We start from the raw sequence: 25,249 nt of genomic DNA on the forward strand, positions 1-25,249 counted from the left end.
CTGCCACTGTTAGATACTGAGGATATAATGTTGAATAAAACAAAAATGGTTCTTGCCCTCAGGAAGCTTACAATCCAGCAGGAAAGAATAATCTAAATGGGAAGAATAGCACTTAATACAATAAATGCTGTTGTGAATGAATGACTAACTGTAGATTAAGATTTAGAGGTTCCTAAACAAACAACCCTAATCCCATGAATTACAGATACAGAAATAGTCATAACCATAGAACTCTAGGTTGATGAAACCAACCATTATAGAGTTGCTAATTAAAATTTTGAAATACAAGCCACACATGTACACCTAAACACACATGACATTTAGATGCTGCCTTAATGTTAAACATAAAAAATGACCATGGAAAAGTAGCAAGAATGAGACTTTTGAGGGGTCTGTGTTTTTAGAGAGACAGTTTGTAACCCCATGTGGTTCTTTGCTTGAGTGGATTATCAGTATGTACCCTACCTGCCCCCCCTACTTTTTTTTTTTCAGATGAGAAATCTGAGGTTTCAGAAACTGAGCCACAAACAAAGGAATGATTTTTTTAAACCAGGATTAGACTTTGGTTGGGCTTTGCTTTCAGAGCTAGGACTACCTCTTATCCTGGACTTGTTAACCATGTTCCATGGGCAAACTGTAAAATGCTTTCAACCTCAGTTTCCTATTTTATATATAAAATAATGACAGTGTTATCTCCAGAATTAATCTAAGGATTAAATGAGGTTATGTAAAGACATTTAGTCCCGTAACCTGGCTCTTAGAAGGCACTCAGGGAATGTTAGTTCTCCATCCATTTCCCCCTATTTATCTTTCTGTCCTTCATATTTAAAAAATGATATAAAATGATTTGAAAAAAAACTAATATAAATACCGATAAAATTTTCAATTTTTGATTCTGGGTGCTGAACTAGGCCCTCTCCACCATCTCTAAAAGTTGCAGTTTTATTTGTATTCATTTGTTACCTTATTATTATAGGCAAAGACCCTGAGAAGCATTCCAGGAGCAAAGCAGTAGGTAAGATTTTTCTGGAAAAGCAGAGTTTATGAGAGACCCAGGATTTGGGGATCATTTAGCTGCAGTGGGTGTCAGCGTTAAAGATTTACCCACTTATTCTTGGTCACTTTTGGTTCAAGAAAGGAAGAAGAGCACCAAACCATTCATTGAGGTCTCTCGGGGCAGGATGAGGGGGAAATGTGAACAAAAGCAACAGCTCTCTTCAGTTTCCACAATGTCCGGCGACCCCAAGACTTTCGAGCTCTTTCTTGAGGGCCAGCAGGTCTGTTCTCCAGGAGTGCCCTGGGTCTGGACTCCATTTCCCAGAGTCCCTTAGTGCCCTAATGTATTCAGTGCTCAGAGTGCCTGTATGTGTGTGAGTGTGAGAGAATGTGTGCGTGTGTGTGCGTGCGTGTGTGTGTGTGTGTGTGTGTGTGTGTGTGTGTCTCCGAGTCCCTGGGAGAGTGGAGGCTCATTCACTGATTAGAGCCAGCGCTGAGAGGCAGCACTGCTCCTTCTCTCACACCAACCGAGTCTCTTGATCTGTACATGCAATCCCAGGCAGCTCGCGAACACAAACCCGGGGCCAGCCGCCTACTGCTGCTGCTGCTGCCGCTGCCGCCGCCGCCGCCACCGCTGCCTCCGCCGGCTCTGCGCACCCGGGACTTTTCATGCACCACACTCACCGCCTCCTTCCCTCCGTGTCCTGAAAAGTGCGACCGTTCTCCCAAGGAATTTCTACGGCAAGTATGGAGACCAGAATGGGGTGTGGGTGTGTGCGCATACACAGAGGGGTGGGTGTGAGAGCCGCGGGTTGCTCGGGAACCTAACTTTCCGGGTCCGTTTCCTAGGGATTCGGGCGGCTCCCCCCGACAGGGGCAGGGGCTGGGACCTGGGCTGGCGCGTCTCAGATCTTCGCGACGGTGCCTCCCGGCACCGGTGCCCTGCGCACTCTGTGCGCGCTGCCTCGCTCAAACTTTCCGTCTAGAGTTTTCCTTAATGTGTTTTATTTGGGGGGTGTGAGGGGGAGGGACCAGACGCGGGAATTGAACAAGTAGGGAGGGTGAGGGGACAGCCAGGGAAGGGAGCAGGACTTCTTTTCTCTATCTTTTAATAAGCCCCGTTCGCACTTTGTTTGGGTCGATGGGGAGAATGCCCAGTCGCCGGGCTCCCCCATGTACCCCGTGGTGATTTCCGGCAGGGCCCGGCCCGGGCGGTGCTCAGTGGGGAGCCTGAGGCGGCGGGCAGGATGGAGAAGGAGAGATCCTAGGGTCCCCACCGCCCCCACACAGCACACAACCAGCCCGGTGGGGTACCCGCGCACGGCTGGGAGCGTCGGGCCCGCGGGTGCTCGGCTCACTTTTTCCCAGCGGGGGCGGGTGTGAAGGGCGTGGAGGGAGGTGGGGGTGGGGTGGGGGGAGTCGCGGCGCGCAGGAAGGAGGCAGGTGCTGGCACTGAGGTGGACCGTTCGAAACGCAACCGGTAAACTCCCTGCTCCGCCCGGCTGGACCGGCCTGGCCTTAGAGCAACCCGACCCGTGGGGGGTCTCCCGGGATTTTCGGGGTCGGGACTCTCGCCCGGCGGTTCTATGGAGCGGGGCGGGAGGACAACCTTACAGACAGCGGCGCGTGGCTCTTTTTGAGGTTTTATTTTTATTTTAGACCTACCTTAAACTGAGTAACAATTTCTCTTCCTCCGACTTGAGAACAAAACTTTTCAGCGAGCACGCAGGTCGCTGCAGTCCTGCGGCCACCACCGCGGTGCTCGTCGGCCCCCGCGGAGCGACCTTCTCCGCCCGTAGCCGGGCCCCGCCACCGCGCTCCTGAGCCTCCGGCCGGCCCCCCTCCCCAGCCTCGGGCTTTTCAGGGCTCGGCCTGGGCGTTTCGCCTTTGTGCTTTGTAAGGGAAAGCCTTTTCTTCCAGGGCACAACAAACTTGGGCGGAGAGCTTCCGTGTGGCCCCCCGGGCGAGGCCGCCCACGGTGGTGAGACTATCCGAGGGGATGCCGGGTCCGTCCTCTGCTCCACGAGCCCCTCCAAGAGCTCGAGGCCCAGGTGGACCCAGGCCGGCGAGGTCGCGCGGGAGCCCCGAAGGAGCGGGGACTCCGGCTGCCCGGAGGCAGAGGAAGAGCTCTCGTTTCCCGTTCAGAACGCGCTGCTTTTTTGGGCCCTGGCCGCGGCTCCAGCGGAGGGCCAGGGCCCGGGCCCCGAGCCGGGCGCGCGTAGCACCGGATGGGTGCTTGGGGCGGGGGCGCTCAGTGTGGGGCCCAGCCCTGCCTGGCGTGGCCGGGCCGTCCGGGGTCTGTGGCCTGCGCCGCCTCCCTGCCCTGGGAGCAGCAGAGAGGGAGGACTCTGGCGCTCTCTGCCCGCGATGCCCACCAGCCATGTCTCGCCTCTAGCCTCCGCTCTGGACTCGGCTTGAGGGGCAAAGGGGAAAGAAAGGAAAAATAAAGAGAAAAAACGGCGGGCAGTGAGGAAGCCGCGGGGCAGGCTGGAGGGAGCAGACCGACCAGGGGTGCCCGGCCTCCTTCTCTGCGGGTCTCGGGGGTTTTGCCGAAAACGCAAAATGAGCCGTGGGGGGGAAGGCAGAAAGAGCGTCGAGTAAGAGATGCGGGCGTCTTCCGTTCCCATCCCTCCTGGCCCGCGGAAACCCGGCAGAAGTGGCGTGAGTTCACTCGCTGCGATCCGGGACGAGGTGGGGGAAGGCCGAGGACTGGGCGGCGCCGCCCCGCTGGTGACCTACGGGGCCGGGGCCGGGCGCCCAGCGAACGGGGACACACACCTGTTCTGCGAGCTGCGTCGTGTGTGGCGGCCGGACGGCAGCGGCGCGAAAGCAGAACCCTCCCTCCCTCGCCCCAGGCCTGCAGTCCCGGAACCGGGAGGGCCTGGCTGCCCCGCATTTACTGGAGCGCCAGAATCCATGAGTCCGGTGGCTGTCCGCCGAAGCGGTGGCGCGCGGCGATGAGACCCGGGTGACCGCGGGGCGGGGTTGTTCTGGGGCACGAGGTCCTTGGACTTTGATCGAAGGCAGCCTGCCCCCAGCTCCTGTCCCCCGGGCCTTGCCGGGCTGTGGACCAGGGCCCCTCGCACTTGTCCGTTCTTCCCTGGCCGGCGCCCTCGTTCCCCAAAGTTACAAGCAGCTTGTTCCGTGCAGAGGTTGTTGGGACCTAAAGTATTCTTTGTGCAATGGCAGCCGAGAGCTGGAGGGAGAGGTCTGGCCAAGGAGTGGTGGGCTCCGCGCTGTGTTGGCCCCAAGTTTTTGTAGGTTTAGCCTTCACCTCTTCTTCTTCCGTTTTCCCTAAAACAGTTGGTTTTCCCCGGTTAAGACTCCTACCGGCTGAATTCTGCACCCGCTCAACTGAGCTGGCAGCCTCGTAGCCCCGCACTCTTCCACAGGCCGGGCTGTTTCGGATTCTCACCCGTTGGCCAAGCCGGGCCTGGGTCGGGGTCCAAATCTGGGACCGATACCCGGCCACGTCTGAATCGCAGGCGTTGGCCCCAGCCGGTGGAATCGTGTTAAGCTTATGCTTCCTGAGCTCTTGCATATGGTGGTAAAATTTCTGTTAGAGCGGTGTTTCCAAATACCCCCTGGGCATTTGGTGTGCGGGAATTCTCTTCAAGCGGAGAAGTCTGTGAACTTAAAAAAAAAAAAATTCTTTCCTGAGTTCTTCACAACCCCCCACTACCCTGGCCCCATTTCCCATTGTTCTTTGCTTTTTAAGTTGCCTGTTAATTTTTTAAAAGTTTATTTATGCAAAGGAAAAATATCGTTTAATTTGTTCTATTATTTTAATTCCTGGCTTTTGGAAACGGTTCAGAGACCACAAAAATGTCACCTGTTGTAATAAGCAGGGGAGTGTTGTGTGTGCGTTTTAATTGCCAGCAGAGTCGTAGTTTGGTGGGCGTTCAGAGCTAGGGCTCCGGGAAAGAGGCTTTGCAGCTTTTCTTTGTGGCAGTCATTTGCAAGTGGGTTTGGCTCCTAGCAGCGGCAGCAGCGCCGCTTCCTTCTACGCCGATCCCGGCGCGGGTCAGGAAGCCCAGACCCTGGACAGGGATGGTCAGAGGCTGGGGTGGGAGATTGCCGACTCTCTGAGACTTTTCTGGCTTTCGATTTTTCTGTGCGAAAGTGGCTAGTTCGCGCCGGAGAGCGCGGAGCGCTGCGCATCAGCCCAGCTTCAGACATTTTCACGTTCCGATCGCCAGCTTCTTCGTTTCATTTGTCTTGGTTCTGGCATGTTTAACCACGCAATTAGTAATCTCACTAATTATTCAGTTAGCTGGCGTTGTGCAAGCACTTTAAACCAGGGTCGGGTGTGTGATTTAACAAACAAACAAACTCCCACGCATACAGACCTGAACCAAACCCATCACGTCAAGGATTTGAAATTTTTAAAACTCAATATTTGTTGGTCCCTCCGTCCAACCTCACTGCCTGCCAGACAATTTATTTAGCTTCGTGAATTGATCCCTCCTCCTTGTTTAGTTAATTCAACAAAGACTTTTTGCAATCTGTTTGGAGTTTGTCTGATGCCGTGGAAAAGTAGCTGATGATTTATTTGGTTGCTTTTCGATTTCTGTCTTCAGCCCTTCTTTCTCCTCCTTTCAGCGGGGATGTCAGCTGTTATTACTTCCTATTGATCCCTTTGCAAAGTGAGAAGTGAACTAAAATTAATGTCAATTCCACTGCTCGGATCAATAGCTGGAGTTATTTTAATCTGGATTTGCACGAAGTGCTAAATTAAAAAAAATCAGCATAGAGGCAGAAAAGTAACAGTTACTTACTTTCCCTTTGCCTGGTTCTTTACAGTCACCCAAATGCTCCATCAAGCTGATTATCTTACAATCCATATTTTTTTAATTAAGAGGGTCAGTTAGTTTTCTTATTTTGGGTTCTGTGTTTAAACCCATGACATTTTGACATTGGGAGTGTATTAACTATAGATTTTCATAATGACTGTGGTCTGCTGAAGCCTCATCTATACAAGTTGTTAATGTGAGGAGGGGGTAAGAAAGAAAAGGAAAAAGAAAAAAAGCCACTCCTCCTTCCCCCACAGAGACCAACGCCCACACAGTGGAGTAAAAGAGATGTGGCCTGGAAAAATATTGTTGATTTATTTTCAGTATAATGAAGTTTCAAATGAATAACCAGGTTTGAGTGATTCACCGTGTTCTGTTGAAGTGTCCGGTGCTGTCGCCAGATTACTAATTTATGAAACTCATTTAACATAATGAGGTGATCCAGGAAGTAAAAATAGAAAGTGAATTCTCTGGGCAATTGGTTATTTGGGGGGAAAACATTTGTCCCTCACCCCAGTGTATTATGTTCGTCCTCTTCTCCTGCTTGCCTCATGTAGTACTGCTTGTTGAGAGAGAAGTAGTTAGTTATTTCTGTTACGAAGAGCTGCTTAGAACCCTTGGAACAGCCCTAGACCCACTTTTAGAGCGTCCATGTTGTGTGACCATTAATCTGACTCGAAAACAGCCAAGAACAGGATTCCCAGACCAGACTCGTCAGGCTAACTGGCTATCCTTGGCAGATCATTCCCTGCACTGCTATAACTTGACAGGAAAGTTATTTAAAATTTGGAAGAGAGAAAAATCCGTTAATGTGAGATACATAATCTGGTAATTTAGCAATGATGTCTATAAGGAGAGATGCCAAATGAGGAAGCAGTCTGATGGTGTGCACTCATCTTCCCAATTAATAACAGTCATTGACACGTCTGCTACAGGATGAGAGAAGGAAATACTCTCTTTGCACTGCATTAAGCCAAGGGGATTCATCTGCAGTTTCACTGAGGCTTCTCTATTTGAGGGAATACCAAAGATACTCCATTATTTAGGTGTGTGTGTGTGTGTGTGTGTGTGTGTGTGTGTGTGTGTGTCTTAGGGGAGGGGGTAAATTCTTATTTGAGACATGATTCTCAATTTAAAGGTTTTAAGTAGTAGCAGATGGTGGCTTTTGGTTTATACTTTGAGTTTCATTAAGTTTCTATCTAGTGTATATTTTTGAAGCTAATAAATTCTAGTATTCGTCTTATGTTGTTCTGACTTCTGACATATAGCCCTTCTCGACCCATGCCTCAGCCCCCTACTCAAAATAAATTTTGAAATGGAATCAGTGGCTATAGAAATGCACAACCTAAATTTAAAAGGGAAATTGAAAGAAGTCTCTCCGAACTCCAATTTGTTCCAGGGACCTTTATCAGACATCAACTCTGACTGGGCCAATAAGCTGAGCAAAATAAGTCAGAAATTTTGTTAACATTTTGCTCCAAATGTTAATGGCAAATTCAAGGCTGTTTACAAATCTACTTAAGAGCAAGTGCATTAGTAACTAAAATTACCGATCCGCTCTTTGCTGCCCCTGGAAGACAGCCGCTTCTAGAGAACATACGCCAAAGGCACCCATTATGGTTTTAAATATTGTCAGAGATGCCAGGCATTTTATTGATGAAGGTTTTGTTCCTTCTCAGAAAAGAGAAAACCTGTATCATTAGAGAAGGGGTGTGCATCAAAAATAATATTGCTGTTGTTTCTTCACATAGCACTTCTTTCTGGAAACAGTCTTAGATGATACATGAAGATGTGTGTTTATGTATGTGCCAATGTGTGTGATTTATCCACATGTACAATTTGTAACAGCTAACACGTACAGATGGTCTAGATGTGCTTGATTTAAGAATTTTTCAGCACCAGGGCATTGTTAGGGGAGATGAAGAGAGGATGTGTTTTTTTGGAGGGGGGTCGTCTAGGTAGAACCTCGCCTCTCTTTGAACATCAGGCCAGCCATGGGTGGTGTATGCAGGGGGAAGCCCTTTAAAATATAGACCCCACCCAATCTACTGGGTGACTTGGCCTTCCAAAGCTCATTTGCTCAGGGAATATTGTATTTGGTGGTTTTATGATTTTTTTTTTTCCTTTGCTGGGCTCAGGCGCATTTCACCCGGAACGTGTAGGGACCAAAGTCAGCTACGCGTACATCACAGTAAGTTGTCTATTGATTTTCCTGAATGAAAATGGTCTGATGCTGCTGCCCACTGGCTCCTAAAGCCTGTGGTGTCTCTTGCCCGAGCATCTGTAAGCCAGAAGGATGGTGTTTCGATCACTTGGGGTTTCCCTTTTTTTTTCTCCCCCTGACCTTCCTCCCCCTTCTTTTTTTCTCTTTGCTGTTTCCACAGGTCTTAGAAGGGGATGATTCCCCAGTAATATTCCCTGCCCTTGATCCAAGGTGCTGCTTGGCCTCCCTCCCAGGGAAGACTGCTTCTTGTGTGACACCAGCCATAGAAAGAGACTCCGATGGACTTACACCGGGCAGCCTTCAAGATGGAGAACTCATCCTACCTCCCCAACCCACTGGCATCCCCAGCACTGATGGTCCTGGCGTCCACGGCTGAGGCCAGCCGCGATGCTTCCATCCCTTGTCAGCAGCCACGACCCTTTGGTGTACCTGTCTCAGTAGACAAGGACGTGCATATTCCATTCACCAACGGTTCCTACACCTTTGCCTCTATGTACCATCGGCAAGGTGGGGTGCCGGGCACTTTTGCCAATCGTGATTTTCCCCCTTCTTTACTACACCTCCACCCTCAATTTGCTCCCCCAAATCTAGATTGCACCCCAATCAGTATGCTGAATCATAGTGGGGTGGGGGCTTTCCGTCCCTTCGCTTCCACTGAGGACCGGGAGAGTTATCAGTCAGCCTTTACGCCAGCCAAACGACTTAAGAACTGCCATGACACAGAGTCTCCCCACTTGCGCTTCTCAGATGCAGATGGCAAGGAATATGACTTTGGGACACAGCTGCCATCTAGCTCCCCCGGTTCACTTAAGGTTGATGATACTGGGAAGAAGATTTTTGCTGTCTCTGGCCTCATTTCGGATCGGGAAGCTTCATCTAGCCCAGAGGATCGGAATGACAGATGTAAGTACTTTGGTGCAAGCCCTCCCTACCCCCACCAAGCCCTGCCTTACAGTAGTGTTCAACAGGTCGGTGGCAGTTTTCATGCTCCTAGTAATGGGAAGGGCCAACTACTTCCCACTCAATGGCTGTGGAGTGTGAACATTTACTTGTCTGTTGTCAATGAGCATTGACAGTTCTGGTAGGAAATGTTTTTCTGAAGGTAGCCAGAGGCGAGTTGGCCTCCACGCTGCCTCTCTCCAGGGGACTCTGGAGTGAAGAGAGGTGCCATATATATACTGGAGTGACTATCATTTTACTAGAAAGCGTAGGTTTCTACGAAATTTGGGGGACCTGAACAAATTCATCCATCCCTCCTCTCTTTGCTGTCCTTGTTTTGTTTCTCCGATCTTGGTATATTATTTTTTAGCTTTTCCGTTGTATCACATCTAGTGGACTCCACGTGATTTTATTTTCCCAACTCTCAGCCCTGCTCCACATTAGGCTTTTTTTTTCAGAGAAGGACAAAGGTGTCGTCAATCACCATAAAGCATTTCAAACAGCTGTGTTTTCCTTGTGATCGCAAGGCTAGAAAGCCGACTTCTCTTGGGATTTAACAGGTTTGCTGGATGCTTATCCTTGGGCTCACTTTTAGGACTAGACACGGTTGACCTGTGTGACTGCTCCATATTTGATGTTCACAACTATTATTAATTTCTGCTTATGGAACAGCGTTCTTGTGTTCTCCAAGTGCCTTGTTGAGCTTTGGCTACCCTTGGTAATAGTTAGAACTAAACCTTTATTTGGAACTTGTAGACCAGGAGTGCTGAACCCTACAGTCTTCTCCTCTAATAGAATCAGAAAATAATTGTGTTCTGATGCTTTTGGGCTGTGGGTAGGCAGAGCAGTTTTCTTCAAGCCTGGTGAGAATTTATGAACTGAGGGTGTTTTTCCACCCAACCCTTTGTTCTGAGATTTGCTTCATTTTATTTTCTTAAGAAAACTACATCTGAGGTTTGCTTTCCCCTCTTCTGTATTTTTTGTGCTCCTGTCCTCTCTATAACCACCAACACGAATACCATTTTTTCTTCTCTTCTCTTTATGATGCCGAGGAGAGTAATAGAGACATTGCAGCTCTCTCCCCTGTCGGCACTGCTTCCTCAGGCTGTCTCCTTGAATTAGGCACTGTGTTAACTTTCCTGCGCTAAAAGGCATCTGCCTAAACCCAGCGTACCTTTTCAATAAAAGTCATCATAAAATCAACCTGCCTTGTAAATCCATCGCCCTTTGGTTTTGAAATATGTTGCAAGTGTGTCTTTTATGTCAGCGTCTGTAAGCCCGAGACCTCCCCACTTAAGGGAGAAGCTGCTGTATGCCAGCACAAGTGCCCGTGTGTTCTCACTTCCCTTCAGCTCCTTCTACCGGCTCCCCTTCTGGACAGCTGACGTGTGTGTTACCATCTTGCTTTTTGGGTATACCTCCCGAACGTGCTGGCTTTGTGTTGCTCTGTTTTGTTTTACTTCAGCGCAGTTTTCATTTGTCAATGTGCAAGTGATCAAGGCTAGCTGTAATCTGACCTCTGGCTAAAGCTGCCCTGGGTGAGGTTGTGTCAGATTCTGCCCCCTTTTTCTCCAAATACAAGTTGAAAATGAAATCCTCTCAAAACTAATATGCTACAAAGTAACATCTGGAGATCAAGATTCCTTTCTTCTCTCCTAACAAATCCAGCTTGTCTCCATTTTTCTCTCTTTTTAGCCCAAACCTGTGTCAGACCCCCAGAGCAGGAGGAAGCTTGTTAGTCAAGTCAGAACTCATAGATGTGGCTATCCATTCCCTTTCCGAGTGTCAAAGCCATAACTCTTCTGTTTGCCTGGTTTGCATTGTGTGGTGGTGCCATCCCCCATGGAGATGGATCCCTCACACAGGAATACGCCTGGGTGGAGAAAAATTAAATGAGTCTATCTCCCAAAGTGAAATGGAATTCTGACCTTGAAATTAATGAGATTCTGATCAGAAGGGTGGGGGAACTTCTTTATTTGAAACTGTAGTATTATATAAATTGGAGCCCTTTCCCCTTTTATTTGTTTAAAATATTCTTCCTTTAGAGAGTACTTTGTGTTCTCTTTTCTCTATCACACAAACGTAAAACCTCTAGGCGTGTCTGTGAGTGTAGGGCGTTTGCACACCCACCTTATTATTGAGAGTTGCATTCGTGACCAATCTTCAACAAGAAACAAAGGTGCAAAATGAACAGGAGCCTCTTAGCCTGTGATCCAGGGCTCCTTCCTCCTTTTCTTCCCTTAGGTGGCATAGCAGCCCTCCCAGGGTTGTACTGGGTAGCATTTGTGCTTTTGATTTTGAGTTTTGGGAAGGTGGGAGAAACAGTTTTCTGTAGGGAAGGGCTGAAGAGGCACTGGGACAAAGTCTGCAGCAGCTTTCTTGGTTCCTGTCATATGCCGACGTGTGTCAGAATATTTATGGTCTGTTTTATGTAAATACATATTTAAGGGCCGTTAGAAGGCCTGATTATTCCCACTAGATGCCTTTCAGGTCCTCCCTACAGAACCGTTTTGAAATAAGTAATATTTCTCAGATAATCGAGTGACAGTGTACAAGACTGCTTCCAAAAGGAGAGCTTAAGGGGCAGATGGGGCAGTGAGGGGGATGGGAAGGCAAGAAGAGAGGATAGAAAGTGTTGGAAAGAGCAAAGTAATAGGATGCAGTGGCTTTTGGTCAGATTGCCAAAATTAACCATGTATATTCTGGTTTTTTATTCCTAAAACTTAGAGTTAATTTCTGATGTGGTGACTTATTTTTCAGTTCTCTTCATATAAATAAATTTTCTCATAAAATGTAAAAAAAAAAAATGTTTTAATTAAATACAACAGTAAACCTCCTAAATAGGCACTTAGCTTTAGGGGTTTTTTTCAGGGGCGGGGTTTTTTTTCAGTATGGGGATGTGTGTGTGTGTGTCCTTTACTTAGAGTAGAAGTTTTATGACTGAGTTTTAGGTCAATGAAAAATCAGTTTTACAGTGGAAACACTGACAGTTTTTACTGTCGCAGCCACCCCCTGCTCACACACTGCATCCATATGCAGATATGTCCACATGTGAGAGCATTTGAAAGAGGGGCCTGCAGACATGGTGTAATGCACACGTGTGCTTGCCTTAAATCTGGGTACTGATAGGCAGGATTTCTTTTGTGACTAAATATGCATTTTTGTACTGAAATGTAGCTATTTGGGTAAAGTATTGTTTCTCTTAGTAGATGATTCCGGTTTGCTTGCCTGTTCATCTACCTGGCATCACAGGTGATTCATGAGGTAGGTGTTGGGGTCTATGGAGAAAGGAAGCCTTGACTCAACACGACTAACTTATTTGCCCTGGAAAAAGGGAGACGTGTTTTGTGAGAAGCTATTCATGGAGGATGCGTAATTCCCCAGGAAGGGAACTGAGGTAACTCCTGTTTATTGTCACTCCCTGAACCAGTCTCCAAGGCTTCTTGTCCAGGGAAATGATGCTAAAATTTATGGACCAATTATGAATAGTCCACGTGTGTCTTACATATGAAGTGTCTACAGATATGTTTCCCAGGGCTTTTAAAATAAACATTTCCTCATTAAGGAAACTTTACAACAAAAGGGAAGATAAGTATTGTCTGCTGCCTTGTGTTAGAATCTATACATTTATTACCCCCTCAGTGCCCTGGCTCTTATCATGTGCATTTCCCGATTGTTCTCTGTAGCCACCCCCCCTCATGCCCAGATTCTTGCCTGGGTGACACAGGTTTTTTTGGGTAGCCTGCCAGTCATTCCACTCAGCCCAAATTGGAGTTGGCTAGTATGCACGCTCACCAGAGAGCTGAGAGGAACCAGAACTGCACCAGTTGGAGCAGTGACTGGCCCTGCCTTCTGATTTACCTCAGGGACATGCAATGGGCAATGACCCTAAAGTGTCCCTGCTTCCCTGGCCCTTCCCTGTGTCAGGCAGATTTCATAGGTAGGTAGGAAACCTGGTGGCTCACAGCAGTTCTTGGATGTTCTGCTTTGCTCTCATCTTTGATGTATTTGAAAAGTCATTCTTGGGCCCCAAAAGCCCTGAATAGTAGATGGTATTTTGTACCCTGAGAATGTGTCTTTATGAAGGCATGTATCATTGAAGACCCTGTGTCCTAAGAATCACTCAGCTGAGCCCATGTAGGCCCAAGGGCAGCCTGGAATGAGGAGTCCTGGCTACATTGTGGGGGTAGGATTAAGGGGGATACTTCCCAAGGCTCTGGGATTGGTGTGGCCAGGGACCCTAAACTGGGCTTTTTAGGAGGATTGTTCTTGCTGGGGCAGTTGTCACCAGGCTCAACTTCTGGATTGTAGCTGGAGCAGATGACCACTGTGAAAGGGCCAGCAAATCACCAGAGGAGGTGGGTCAGATGGTTCCGTCCGTACTGAGTTGCCCAGACCTAGCCCGGTTGTTGCTCAGCTGCTCCCCAGTTTCTCCCTGAGCCCCTTTTCTCCTCCCTCTGGGGGTGGAGGGCAAGAACTCCCTGTGATGTGTGGTTGTTTCTGGTTGTTCACTCTCAGCACAGTCATGGAGACTCCTTTTCATGCTGCTGGGTTTAATTGTCTTGTTGGGATAAAGAAATGTTTGCACAGCTAAAGTGGGGCCGGGCTGGACGGGAGCAGTCCCTGATGGCTGCAGAGCCATCTGGCCTGGCTTGGCTTGGCTCAGCGCGCCGCTCGCCCGCCGCCCGCCCGCACGGCGGCTGGGCTCGCTCCCGCTCCCGCTCTCTTCCCCTGTCCTCGCTCCACACCGCGCCGCTCTGGTCGGCGGCTGCCTCCTCGCGCGGCCGGAATGCCTAATCACCATGGTGAGAAAACGGACACTGCAGCCGTCCTCCCTCCTCGCCTCGCGCCCTCCCTCCCATCAATTGTCATGCAGAAGTGATCCGGGCTGCCGTTTCCTCGCGGCCGCCAGCCAGCCCCTCGCCGCTCCCGGCAGAAGGGTGGCTGGTAATTGATCGTTTGGGGGAGGGGGCGCGGAGAGGCGCGGGGCGCGGAGAGGCGCGAGGCCCGGCCAGGGGGCTGGAAGGACCACAGAGCGGGCACCGTTGGCTCACTTGGAAAGGACTCCCTAGCCTCCGCCACTGAGATGGCTTTTAAGTGGTTTGAGAAATGTTGGTGACCTCGCCATCGCTCAGCCGGACTCGGAGACTGCGGGAGAACTCCCGGCGCTGCCCCAGGGCCGGGCGAGCCCCGCGCTACCACCGCAGCCGCAGGCTGCGGCCGGGACCCCGCGGGCCGGTCTGGTCCCCCACCCCCGCCCCGCCCTCCACGTCGCGCGTCCCCAGGTCGCACTAGGAACCGAACCCTCGGTCGGTTTCCTGTACAGCGGTCTGAGCCGCAGAGAGTGTGGAGACGGGGTGAGGGGGACACTGAGCGAGTGTGACCGGGGAGAGGGGCACGCCCACGCGGGTGTCAGGCTGACACGGGACAGGGCGGGAGGTGCACGTGGGCGGGTGGCGGAGTGAAGAGGCGAGGGGACCCCGCGCGGTCGTTGGGTGACCTGCGTGCGGGGAGGGGGTCTGGGGGACTGGAGGGGGGGGAGTGGGAGTGGGAGGAGGGCGTAGGAGAGGGCGCCGGGGCGCGTCGATGTGTGTACACGCGCATCAGGAGCTAGCATTTCCCTCGGCACCCGAGGACTTTGAGGTTTCTCCTGTAGATTCGAAATGTTTTTCCCGTCTTGCTTTTCAAATCTGTAAAACGTTCCAGGGAATGTTTCCCAAAGTCCAGGGGTTCGTGAATCCGCAGGATAGCTGGTATTCGGGTGAGGCGAGTCTTGGTCGCTTCTGACCGTCTGAGTCTCGCAGCCAGCACAGCGGGGCTTGTTAAAGTCCGGGCAATTTCTGGAACTCTTCCCACGGGAAGTTTTCCGGGGCTGCCTTCCGGTCAGCGGCCCTAGGTTGATTATTTGGTGGCCCTTTTTTGTTTGAAAACAAAAAACACACATTGTGTCCTAATAACAAAAGTTGTTCTTCCCCATCCCCTTTCCTCATTAGGCAGGGAAGAGGAAACTGAAAAAATAGAATTATATTTTTATATTAGTTTTTGTTATTTTTAACCCTTGTTAACTACATCCATCTGGTTAATAAATATTAGCACACATTGAAATGTATTCTTTGTAAATACTCGGCATTTAGAGTGACAATACATTTAATAGAGTTATATTTTCATAATGGTTTTTCATATTTTTAACTCTTATTAACCACATCCGGAATGTACTCCTTATAAACACTTGGGATTTGGGGTGATGATACATTTTAAGTGTAAAATCCGCAGGATTTGAACACCAAAGCTACAATAATTGATGGATTTGAATTTTCTCTTCCAACAGTTTAACAGCATTTCCCAGTGCCATTTTACTCCTCTTAAAGACAGATGAACTGCAGACTTAAGGATAACTTATTGCTGTATAGCAACCAAAATGCCTTCACATTTTAAAAAATACCATTTAAATTGTGGCATTTGTGGCTGAACAGAGTCTATTTTTATCCTGTATAGCCTAAAAGTGTGTGCTGCAGGTGCGAATTTGTAAATATTTCTTTATGGGCAAGGAGGAGATTTTTCTGCAAAAGAACTTTCACCTACTTAGTCTCTTTCTTATGCCTTTTCCAGGAAAAGATCCTGATTTAGGACTATGGGTTTAGGCCTGGAGAAATGATAGGCTGTGGTATGAATCAGTTAACCTGGTAGATGCTTACATAAATGGGAGGAATTCATTCACTTTCATTTTTACCCAATGGATTTGACTTTTCTATTATCTTAACTACAGTTTAGTTTTAGTGCTAAAAAAAAAATTTTTTTTTTTGGCATTGTTGCTAATCACATTGAAGGGTTCAGTAAGTGTTAGTTGAGTATTGAATAAATTAATGGTGGTAACTATAATCTAATGTTTCCTCCAAGTTTTCCTCAGTTTGCCACTCTTCAGCATTGCTCTGGATATTATCTATAAGACTGTGCTATCCCAAAGGTGTAGAGGTTTGAGGAAAGAAAGGAAGAATTTATTTATGCCTTGGGGTATCATAATGACCAAAGTAGGTAGGGAGTTTTTTAAGAGATATGTGAAATTACCTTTCTCAAATATAGACCTATTGTGTTGATTATTTGGGGTGCCAAAAAAATCTTTCATAGCTTAACAAATAATTTAAAATTTGCTTTTCTCACCTAACTCTCTAGAAACCTAGGATCAGAGGCTATCCCCTTCCCAAATGTTTTCTCACAGCATTACATCCCCTATCATGGAGTCCACAAATGCTGATCTGCTTTTGATGTGTAATTTAGAAAAACAAGTTCCTACCCAGGTCCTGGTTGAAGCTGGAAGCAGACAAGTGGTGTGGGGGTTTTGTAGACACATATAACCATCTGGCAATTCAGACATTTGACCGTCAATTTTCTCCGTGGAATGTGTTCTGATTGAAGATGACCTAGAGGAAATGAAAGTTGTGTTTTGGGGGAAAGACATGGTGCTGCGTCCCGGACGTTCTGTTCAGCAGACATAGAGCTTTAGGGAAGTCTAGAGCTATATGTGTGAAGAAGGAACCTTTGGTACAGTCTCATGAGAAATCAAGCCCAGTAAGCCCGAGTGTGACTCACCAGATGAGGGTTGTCTTTTTCCACTGAAATTCATTTGCAGGCTGAGACTTATGGCTTTGCATCCATCTTAGAGCAGCAGACAGTGAGAAAGCTGTAGGGAGGGGGCAAGGGCCAGCCCTGGCGAGACCTTTGGTTTATTTTCAGGTATATGATTCCCATTTAGGTGCCAGCTAATCCTATAGTGCTCTCATTTGGCCTTGCTTTTTGGGGTGTGATTTATACCAAGTCAGAGTGGCCTAGCGTAATAAATACCTGTTAGAGGAATAAATGTTGTGGTGACCCCTTTGAGCCTCACCCTGGAGGTGTTTCAAGTCAAAGGTGGGGAGACAATATAACATAGTAGTTATGAGTTCAGCCTCTGGAGTAAGATCCTGACCTTTTAGCTTACTTACTCTGTGTCCCTGGGCACATTACTTGGCCTCCCTGGGCCTTGGTATTCTCACCTGTAAAATGGGAATTATAACCTTAAAGGATTGTTGTGAAGGACTGAATGAGATTAAGTACATAGATAATGCTTAGAACAGTTCCTCATACATAATAAGCCTTCCATACGTAATCACTTATTTCAAGGATAATCTGGTGGCATAATCTTCATTGTCAGAAGCACCAATATAGCCAAACACATGGTCATTAACAAGTAGCATATATGCAGGATCCTTTCACACACTCATGCCTTATGGCAGTGTGGAAAAAGGGAGAGTCTCAGAGCCCTTTTCTATGATAGCCAGCTGCTTCACCTCCCTTCATTATTACCCACCCACCAGGATTAGCCCTGGTGGCCCTCTGACCTCTTTCTCCCTCCATTTTATTTAGAAGCGAGACAATATTAGAGTTAAAGAAACCAAGTCTGAGTAAGGAAGGGACTTGACCAGGGTTAGGTATCTAGGCAGTGACCCAGGTCAGGGTATCTAGATCTCATCATATTTTCTTATTCTGGAACTTGGTATTATCAGATATTGCTTGAAATAAACGGGCCATTAGAATTTGTTTGTGGTAGAAATTTGGAATATATGTAATCAGATTTTCTGTAATGGTATTTGACTAGCATTAGAATTCAAAGTACCAGAGTTTCTAGTATGTTGCTAGATTTTAAGTTATACAGGCACTTTTACCCTCTTGCCTGTGTGAGAGAAATCTGTGAACCTTCCCCCATCTGTGTGTGTCACAGTCCCACAGCATGATGGATTGTCTCTGCTTGGGGGAGGCTTAGGACGGGGCTTGAAGGGGCCTTGTAGGTCAGGAGAGAAATACAGCAGCAGGACTGAGCTGGGGGAGCTGCTGGGGAGGGATTAGCAGGGGAAGGGGAGGGCAGGGTTGGGCGGGGATAGGCCTCTCCCATGGTGTCTGTGTGCATTTTCCTAGGACTAAAAGAGGGCTGTCCATTACCCTGAGTGCACAAATAAACTCAATGTTTTCTTCTTTGTAGAAAGAAAGCCCCATGGGCCTTGGGAATATCAGAGAATGATTCTGCATGTCAGTGGGAGAGGTAGGGAGTAGGGGGATGGGAGTGGGCAAGACTGACCTTCTGCCTGAGGACCTTGGATTTGAGTCTGTTATTTAAATATAGTTGCTTGTATTTGAAGTCTTCTGTTCACTTATGTATGTAGCAGGAGTAGCCACTGGAGACCAGTGGAGACTGACACCTCAATCCTTATCAGTTCCTTCATGGCTCCATTGAAGAGAAGGGATTCAGATCACTGTTGGTGGTGAAGAGCACCCACTTCTCCTGTCTCCCTATCCTCAGTCCTTTCCACATAGAGACAAAAGAATACGGGAGGTAGGAAGAGAAATGCTCAACATTCTTAATTTTCAGTTGTTAAAGAAGCGGGGAGGTCTGAGATTTAGGCCCAAATGCCAAAGTCATTGTAAGGAAGGAATTCCAGAAAAGAGAAGAGTTGGATCCAAGAGGTAGATGGAGAGGTAAAGGCGTAGCACATGCTAGGGCAAGTAATCAGCAGGACTGCAGTTAGGGCCTAGGCTTTGGCTTCCTTCCTGAGCAGTAAAATTAAAAAAAAAAAAAAAAAAAAAATCCTTAGAACAACAAAAGTCTGGACGCATGGGCTTCCTTCCTGACAGGCCAACCTGGTGGGGCTTCATTCAGCCTGAGCAGCAGTCAAGGCTGATTTACTGGTAAGAGATCCCAGACAGACGTTTGAGCTTAACCCTTTCCTAACTGCAGAGATGCCTCACTGCAAATACTTCCCTCTTCTCCCAACTTCCCATCATGGTGTGGGTAGCTTTTCACTGTCATTTGTTCTTTATTTAAAGAAAGTACCTGCTCCTGAAGGGCCAAATACCCTCTTCATGAGAAAGCTGGATCTATGAGAAGTTGACTTGAAAGAGATCTTACCATCAAGTCGTGACAGGGCTGGCATTGTGGTTTATGGCTGGTTTAACTGTCAGGCTCTAGGTGACATTATATTGACTTTGGAGCATTGAATCCATCTTTGGTCATGGAAAGTGCCTCCTGGAGTCTGTATCGGGGGGATCCTGTGAGCCACAGTTCCACCTCCATACAGTCTGGCAGCCTAGAAGGAATAATGCTGCTTATCTTAGGTGTTTATTGGTGCATTATGGATAAAACTGGCAGAGTACGTGAGGCATGATTCAGTTTCCATCTTGCTAGTATGATGCATTCATTTATTCACATAATTATTCAATCAGTATTTACTAAGTACCTGCCTTGTTCCAGGCACTATGCTAGGTGCTGGGGATACAATAATGAGCAAAACAGATTATAGTACCAGCCTTACTAGAGCTTAAGGTTTAGCAAGCAATTGTAAGATGTAGTGAAAAGTACTATCATAAGGGAAGTATAAAATGCTATGGATTAGAAGCAGGAGCACCTAATCTTGTCTATGAGTCAGGATAACTTTCTGGAGCAAGTGACCTTTAGCTGATATCTGGAAATCAAAAAGGAGTTACTTACTCAAAGGGGCTAGGTGTGGCAGTTTGCTTTTCTGGACAAAGTATAGCATCTAAGAGTGGAAGAAAGAACTCCAGAGCTGCCAAGGATTGCTCACAATAAGGTAAAAATAGAATTTTTGTCTGCCAGGACCTGAGACATGACCTCGGATGTCTACAGTACTTCATCCTATAGCCAGTCATTCTTGAGAAGGTACATTTGGTGCTTATGTGGTTCTGAAGCCCAACATCATATAGGGGCTTGCTTTTAAAGTAACTTTGTTTTGTTGTGTTTGTTTGTTTGCTTTATTGAAGCATAATTAACATAACAGTATTACATTAGTATCAGGCATACAATATAATAATTCAAAATTCTATACATTACTCAGTGCTTATCAAGAAAAGTGTCCTCTTAATGCCCTTCACCTATTTCACCCAGACCCCCACTCACTTCCCCTCTGGTAACCACCAGTTTATTCTCTGTATTTGAGAGTCTGGTTTTTTGTCTCTTTTTTTCTTTGTTTTGTTTCTTTAACTCCACATATGAGTAAAATCGTATGGTATTTATCTTTCTCTCACTGACTTAACATTTTACCCTCTAGCACCCTACATGTTGTTGCAAATGGCAAGATCTCATTCTTTTTTTTATGGCTGAATAATATTCCATTATATATATATGTACATATATACACATACATACATACATATATCAATACATATATAGATACATATATCAATATTTTCTTTGTCCATTCATCTACAGATATGCACTTGAGTTGCTTGCATATCTTGGCTATTGTAAATAATGCTATAATAAACATAGGGGTGCATGTATCTTTTCAAATTAGTGTTTTTATTTTCTTTGGGTAAATACACAGTAGTGGAATTATGGGATCATATGGTAATTCTAGTTTTAATTTTTTGAGAATAATCCATACTATTTTCCACAGTGGCTGCACCAATTCGTATTCTTACCAACAGTGCACTTTTCCTCCACATTCTAGCCAACACTTGTTATTTTTTGTGTTTTTGATTCTAGCCATTCTGACAGGTATAAGGTAATATCTCACTGTAGTTTTCATTTGCATTTCCCTGATGATTTGCGGTGTTGAGCATGTTTTCATGTGTCTGTCACCCATCTGTATGTCCTCTTTGGAAAAATGTCTATTCAGGTCCTTTGCCCACTTTTCATCAGATCATTTGTTGTTGTGTTTTTTTGTTTTTTTTGTATCGACTTGTATAAGTGCTCTATATATTTTGGATATTAACCCTTCATCAGATATATCATTTGCAAATATCTTCTCCCATTCAGCAGATTGCTGTTTTGTTGGTGGTTTCCTTTGCTGTGCAAACAAAAACAAGTAACTTTCTAAAGATAAGTCACTATAGAATACTTTCTGCTGACATATGACATCTTAAGACCCACAAGCACCCAGAACCATGCTTGGCCCAAAGTACTCTGGAAATATTTGTTGAATATGGAAGACCATTATTATTACCCTGATGATCTTTAGGGGGATAGATCATAGGCCCTCGTCTTTTTACTCAAGTTCATGCTTAGCTGTATACTTTGCTTGCACAGAGACCTGATAGGTCTCAAGATCTAGAATAGTCCCTGACCATTTAAACTAAGCCACATAGCACCCAGGATTCTTGGCAAGATTTCTTGGCAAAGTTTCCTATGGGAGGTGCTTTGCTCAGGCGCGACTTTCATGAGGGAGGTTAGGTGTGTAGTGCCAAGACTATTGAAGAAAGGAAAAAAGAAGGCAAGGCAAACCGTTGTCCCAGCCTGGCCCGCATCAGCATACTAACAACAGTTCCCTTCAGCAGGGGCCTCGGTGCTCTGCCATCCCTGCTGTGGTTTTCCTTCCCTTGGCCTCTTATCATTGTCACTGCTCAACATCCACAGTGTTTCCTGTAGAGTGCTGTGCTCAGGGCTGTTTGTAGAGGAGTCAAAAAAGTAGATGATACTTCCTCTTCTTGAGAGCCTTATGGTTAAGGTGAGTGGTTAAGATGTATATATGAAAAAAATGATAATATGAGATAACAGACAACAAGGGCTCTGGGATTTCAGGAGGAGTCATTCCCAAGGCTAGGTTTCTTAAAGTGTGATCTAAGAACCATGAGCTTCCCTACCATTTGTGGTGGTGGTGGAAGAGGGGGTGGCTTGGGGTTGGGGTGGAAATATTATTTATAATGCAGATTCCCTAGGCCCACTCCAGACCTCCTACTCAGAATCACAGGGAATGTGGCCTGGCAATGTGTATATTTAGCAAGCAGGTGATTCTTAGACTCCTTAAAGTATATGCATCACTCACCAAGGGTGAGAGTCTCAGAGGGAAGCTTTCACAAAGGAGTACAGCTTTGAGGGAAGGGAACTCAGCTTAGGCAAGTAGAGAGGAGGAAGAGGCTGGGATTCGGCCCAGAAGCCTGGACTGGTAGGAGTGAAGATTCAGGCTCTGCTCCTGACAGTTCTTCTTCTGTTGTGGGTACGATCTGTCCAACTGCCTCTAGTTGCCCCCTTGGCCTTTGCTCCTCCTCAGGTTGTTTCCCTTTTCCTCCCTTATTGCCCACCAGCTGATTGTACACGCTCAGACAGCCCCTTTCTTGGTGTAATATTGTAGTTATAAGGTGGCCCAGTGGAGGGGCTCACAGTGCTTAGCCAGATGTGAGGGAGCCAGTGTGCGCTTTGGTGCTTCTTGGGCTCCAGCCAGCTTGGCTTCTCACTGCTGTTATACTGCCGAGTTGGGGCTAGAGGGGGGTTTTGCCAGCCTCCTCTCTCCCCTTCCCCAGCCCTTAAGCTTTCTTCTTATGCTAAAATGCTCATTTGTAAAGAAATAAGGGTTAGTGGAGGGTTGGAGGGTTAGAGGAATCTCTCAGAGGCTGAATTAGTCACCAACACCTGCAGATTGGCTCTCTGCTTCAAGCTTTAACACTGCTGGGGACAGCTGCCAGTGGAAAGAAGGTTAAATGAACCGTGAGTAGGGGCTTGGTTTGAGGTTCAGGTGGTTCAGACACCTGTACATTAGTGGATACTCTCATCAACTTTGCTCACGGACTTGGGGGGTGGTATCCTTTTCCCAACATACCCTCCCCTTTTAAAATATCCGTCACATTGTAATGTAATTATTTGCCTAATTATCCCTCCTCCATGGGCCCATGTCTATCTCCTTGTGTGATTCTATCCAGTGTTTCTCCCCATGTAGCACCTGGCTCAATAAATATTTGTTGTGAGAATAAGTGAACCCAGGGTCACTGTTTCCTCGGCTGTGTTTTGCTGAGTGTTGCCAGCTGGCTCTACCCACTCTGACATAGTCTGAAGGACCACACAGGATCCACCGCAGGGCTGGGCACCCCCTGGCACATTTACAAGTGGGAAGTGATGACTAGAAATAGAAGCTTTGGAAACAGCTCAGTGACAGGGCAAGCTCACAGAGCCAGAAGCTCCGGCTTCTCATTTACTAGCTGTGTACCTTTGGGTAAATCACTGTCTCTTTGAGCCCCAGAGCCTCGTATATAAAATGAAAGGTGGCAAAAAAAATCCTTGCCCTACCTTACAGGGCTGTTGAATCAGAAAAGATAACACAGATGTGTTTTGTAATCTAAAAGTAACCTAAATGGCACACACACACATAGACCACAGCACATACACATACACTGTATAATCTTTTTATCCCCTTCTGAGAACATCTGTCTAAAGGAGCAGCATGGTCTTGGGAGGCTAACGTAGTTTATGAAATACCTGAGTGTTCAACCTAGAGGGAGCCCTCCTACATGCAGTTTCATCCTTGAAGTTGGACTCTAGAAGAAATGCATTCCCTGCCGCTGGCTGCAGCATTATTTTCCTAGGTGGTTTGGGACAAAAGTTTTGTAGACTCTTTGTGAGTGGAGGTTGGTAGGCCACTTCCTACACAGATCTGTGACATCTGAGCTGAAATATTATTTTGCCAGATTCCCACTGAAACAAATTCACCTTCTGCCTTTCTTCTCAGCAAAGTTCGGAGCACCTTTATTTTTTCAGTTCCCAGGGCCCATGACTCTGTTCCTACTCTGTGGACGGAAATATTTTGGCTTACAGGCGTAATGGCTTTACCCAAGGAATGATAGGCAGAATTGAGGTGATGAGGCTTTCTGTCCCAGAGACCCTGCCTAGGCTGCAAGAATAGCCATGCTTTACAGGCGAGTGTGATAAGATGAAGAGGGTCATCAGATTTGGAAGGATTTGGTAGGACTTGCCCTTTAGGCAAGATCTTTAGAAGTCTGAGCTGGGCCAGAAGGATTGGAAAGAGCAAGCATTTGAAAAAGGCTTTACTTGTGCGGTAAACTTCATTGTGTGATTATTTAATAGACCATTAACAAGCAGATTCATTAACAAGATCTTAATTAACAAGTTCCAGGGTTATTCCTCCAACTTCCCAGGGGAACTGTTCTCCTCCTATTTAGTCCCAGAGACTTCCTATCCTCCTTAAACTAACCATACCAGATGCATTTAAATTCAGTCTTTTTATTGCAAGTAAAATGACTGCAGGCAAAGGCAGGCACAGAGCACTACTCCTCATAAGAAGAGCTAACACCTTTGAGTGCTTTCTCCCAGTCAGACACTATTTTGCATGCTTTACAAGTAATCATGTATTTAATCCTCATAAATTCCCTGATAGGTATGGTTATCATCTCCATTTTACAGATGAGGACACTGAGGCCCAGAGCATTTAAGAAATACACCCACTGTCACGAAAGAAAGGGATAGCAGAGATGAGATTCAAACGCAGGCAGTCTGGCTCCAGAGCCAATGGGAAGAAGGAAAACCCCCAGGGGAGGGAAGCCTATGGGTCAGATTCCTGAGTTAATAAGAATAATGTTTGTGTCTACTCTCTGTGTGCCAGACACTTCTCAGAACCTCACGTCTGTATGCCAGGTTGTGTCCATACTGGAAAAAATTGTAGGAGTCCTTTGTAGTGAGGCAGCCCTTGGGCACAATTTATTTTGGCCCACTCACAGGCCTTTGCCACCCTACCTGCAACTATGAGTTCCTTGGTAGGGACTGTCTTACTCACCTCGGTTCTCAGTACCTAATGTGTTGCCTGGAGCTTACTAGTTATGATCCAAAACAAAACAAAAACCAGTTTGTCAAACATACCCCTGATGGGAGAGAGGGGGAGATGGTTTGGCATCTGCTAACTCCTAATGCTCTTTGTGGTGCAGAGCCCGCCTTTGGCATGCTCTGCACTTCACAGCCAGAGCAGTTCGAGAAGAGCTAACTCTGAGACAGGACAGATGGGTCTAGTCTTTCTGTGCCTCAGTTTCCTCAGGGTAAAGTGGGACTGGTACTAGTACTAGTCTCCTAGGGTTGTTCTAAGGATGAAGTGAGTTCATATAAAATACAAATAAAGTCCCAAGAATAGCGCCTGGCGCAAAGTAGGCCTTTAATACATGTTAGATATAATCACTATTACAAGGGCCCAGGGACAGATCTGAAGTCTCTTGAACCAGATTCTTTCCCCCTTAGCCTCCATTCTTGATTACATTATGGGGGCAGTGACCGGTGAGCCCTGATCTCTTATGGGTTTGTGCAGTTTGTGACAGGTCTTTCTATAGCTGAAAAAAATTCCCAGTTGACATTAAGGGGTTGGTACCTATAATGTTGTCTTTTCTTCTTGGCTCCAGTTAAATGAGGGCTGGAGCAAGGAGGACTAGAGCTCACCTGATGATCTCCACCCCCCGCCCCCACCTTTATCCTAAAAAGCATAGGGTGGAAATAAGCAGAATTCCATACTAAACTCCTACCTGGGGAAGGCCAGTGAGCCAT

The 25,249-nt window shown here is 46.9% G+C and overlaps 1 protein-coding gene across 3 annotated transcripts in view; it reads left to right on the forward strand.

Moving 5' to 3' along the window:
* Positions 1-1,474: 1,474 nt before the first annotated feature.
* RNF220 (ring finger protein 220) overlaps positions 1,475-25,249 on the forward strand; it is a 231,323-nt gene continuing 207,548 nt past the window's right edge. Inside the window, exons 1-2 of one of the 3 annotated variants that reach the window (XM_086716772.1) lie at positions 1,475-1,737; positions 8,174-8,916. In XM_086716772.1, the coding sequence (XP_086572898.1) occupies positions 8,292-8,916 (625 nt within the window). In that variant the 5' untranslated portion in view covers positions 1,475-1,737; positions 8,174-8,291. The remainder of the gene's footprint in view (positions 1,738-8,173; positions 8,917-25,249) is intronic. The other 2 variants (XM_086716771.1, XM_086716773.1) reach the window with 2 other exon arrangements.

Source organism: Puma concolor, chromosome C1, assembly GCF_028749965.1.
Source record: "Puma concolor isolate L17-30 chromosome C1, mPumCon1.1.hap2, whole genome shotgun sequence".
NCBI lineage: Eukaryota > Metazoa > Chordata > Mammalia > Carnivora > Felidae > Puma > Puma concolor.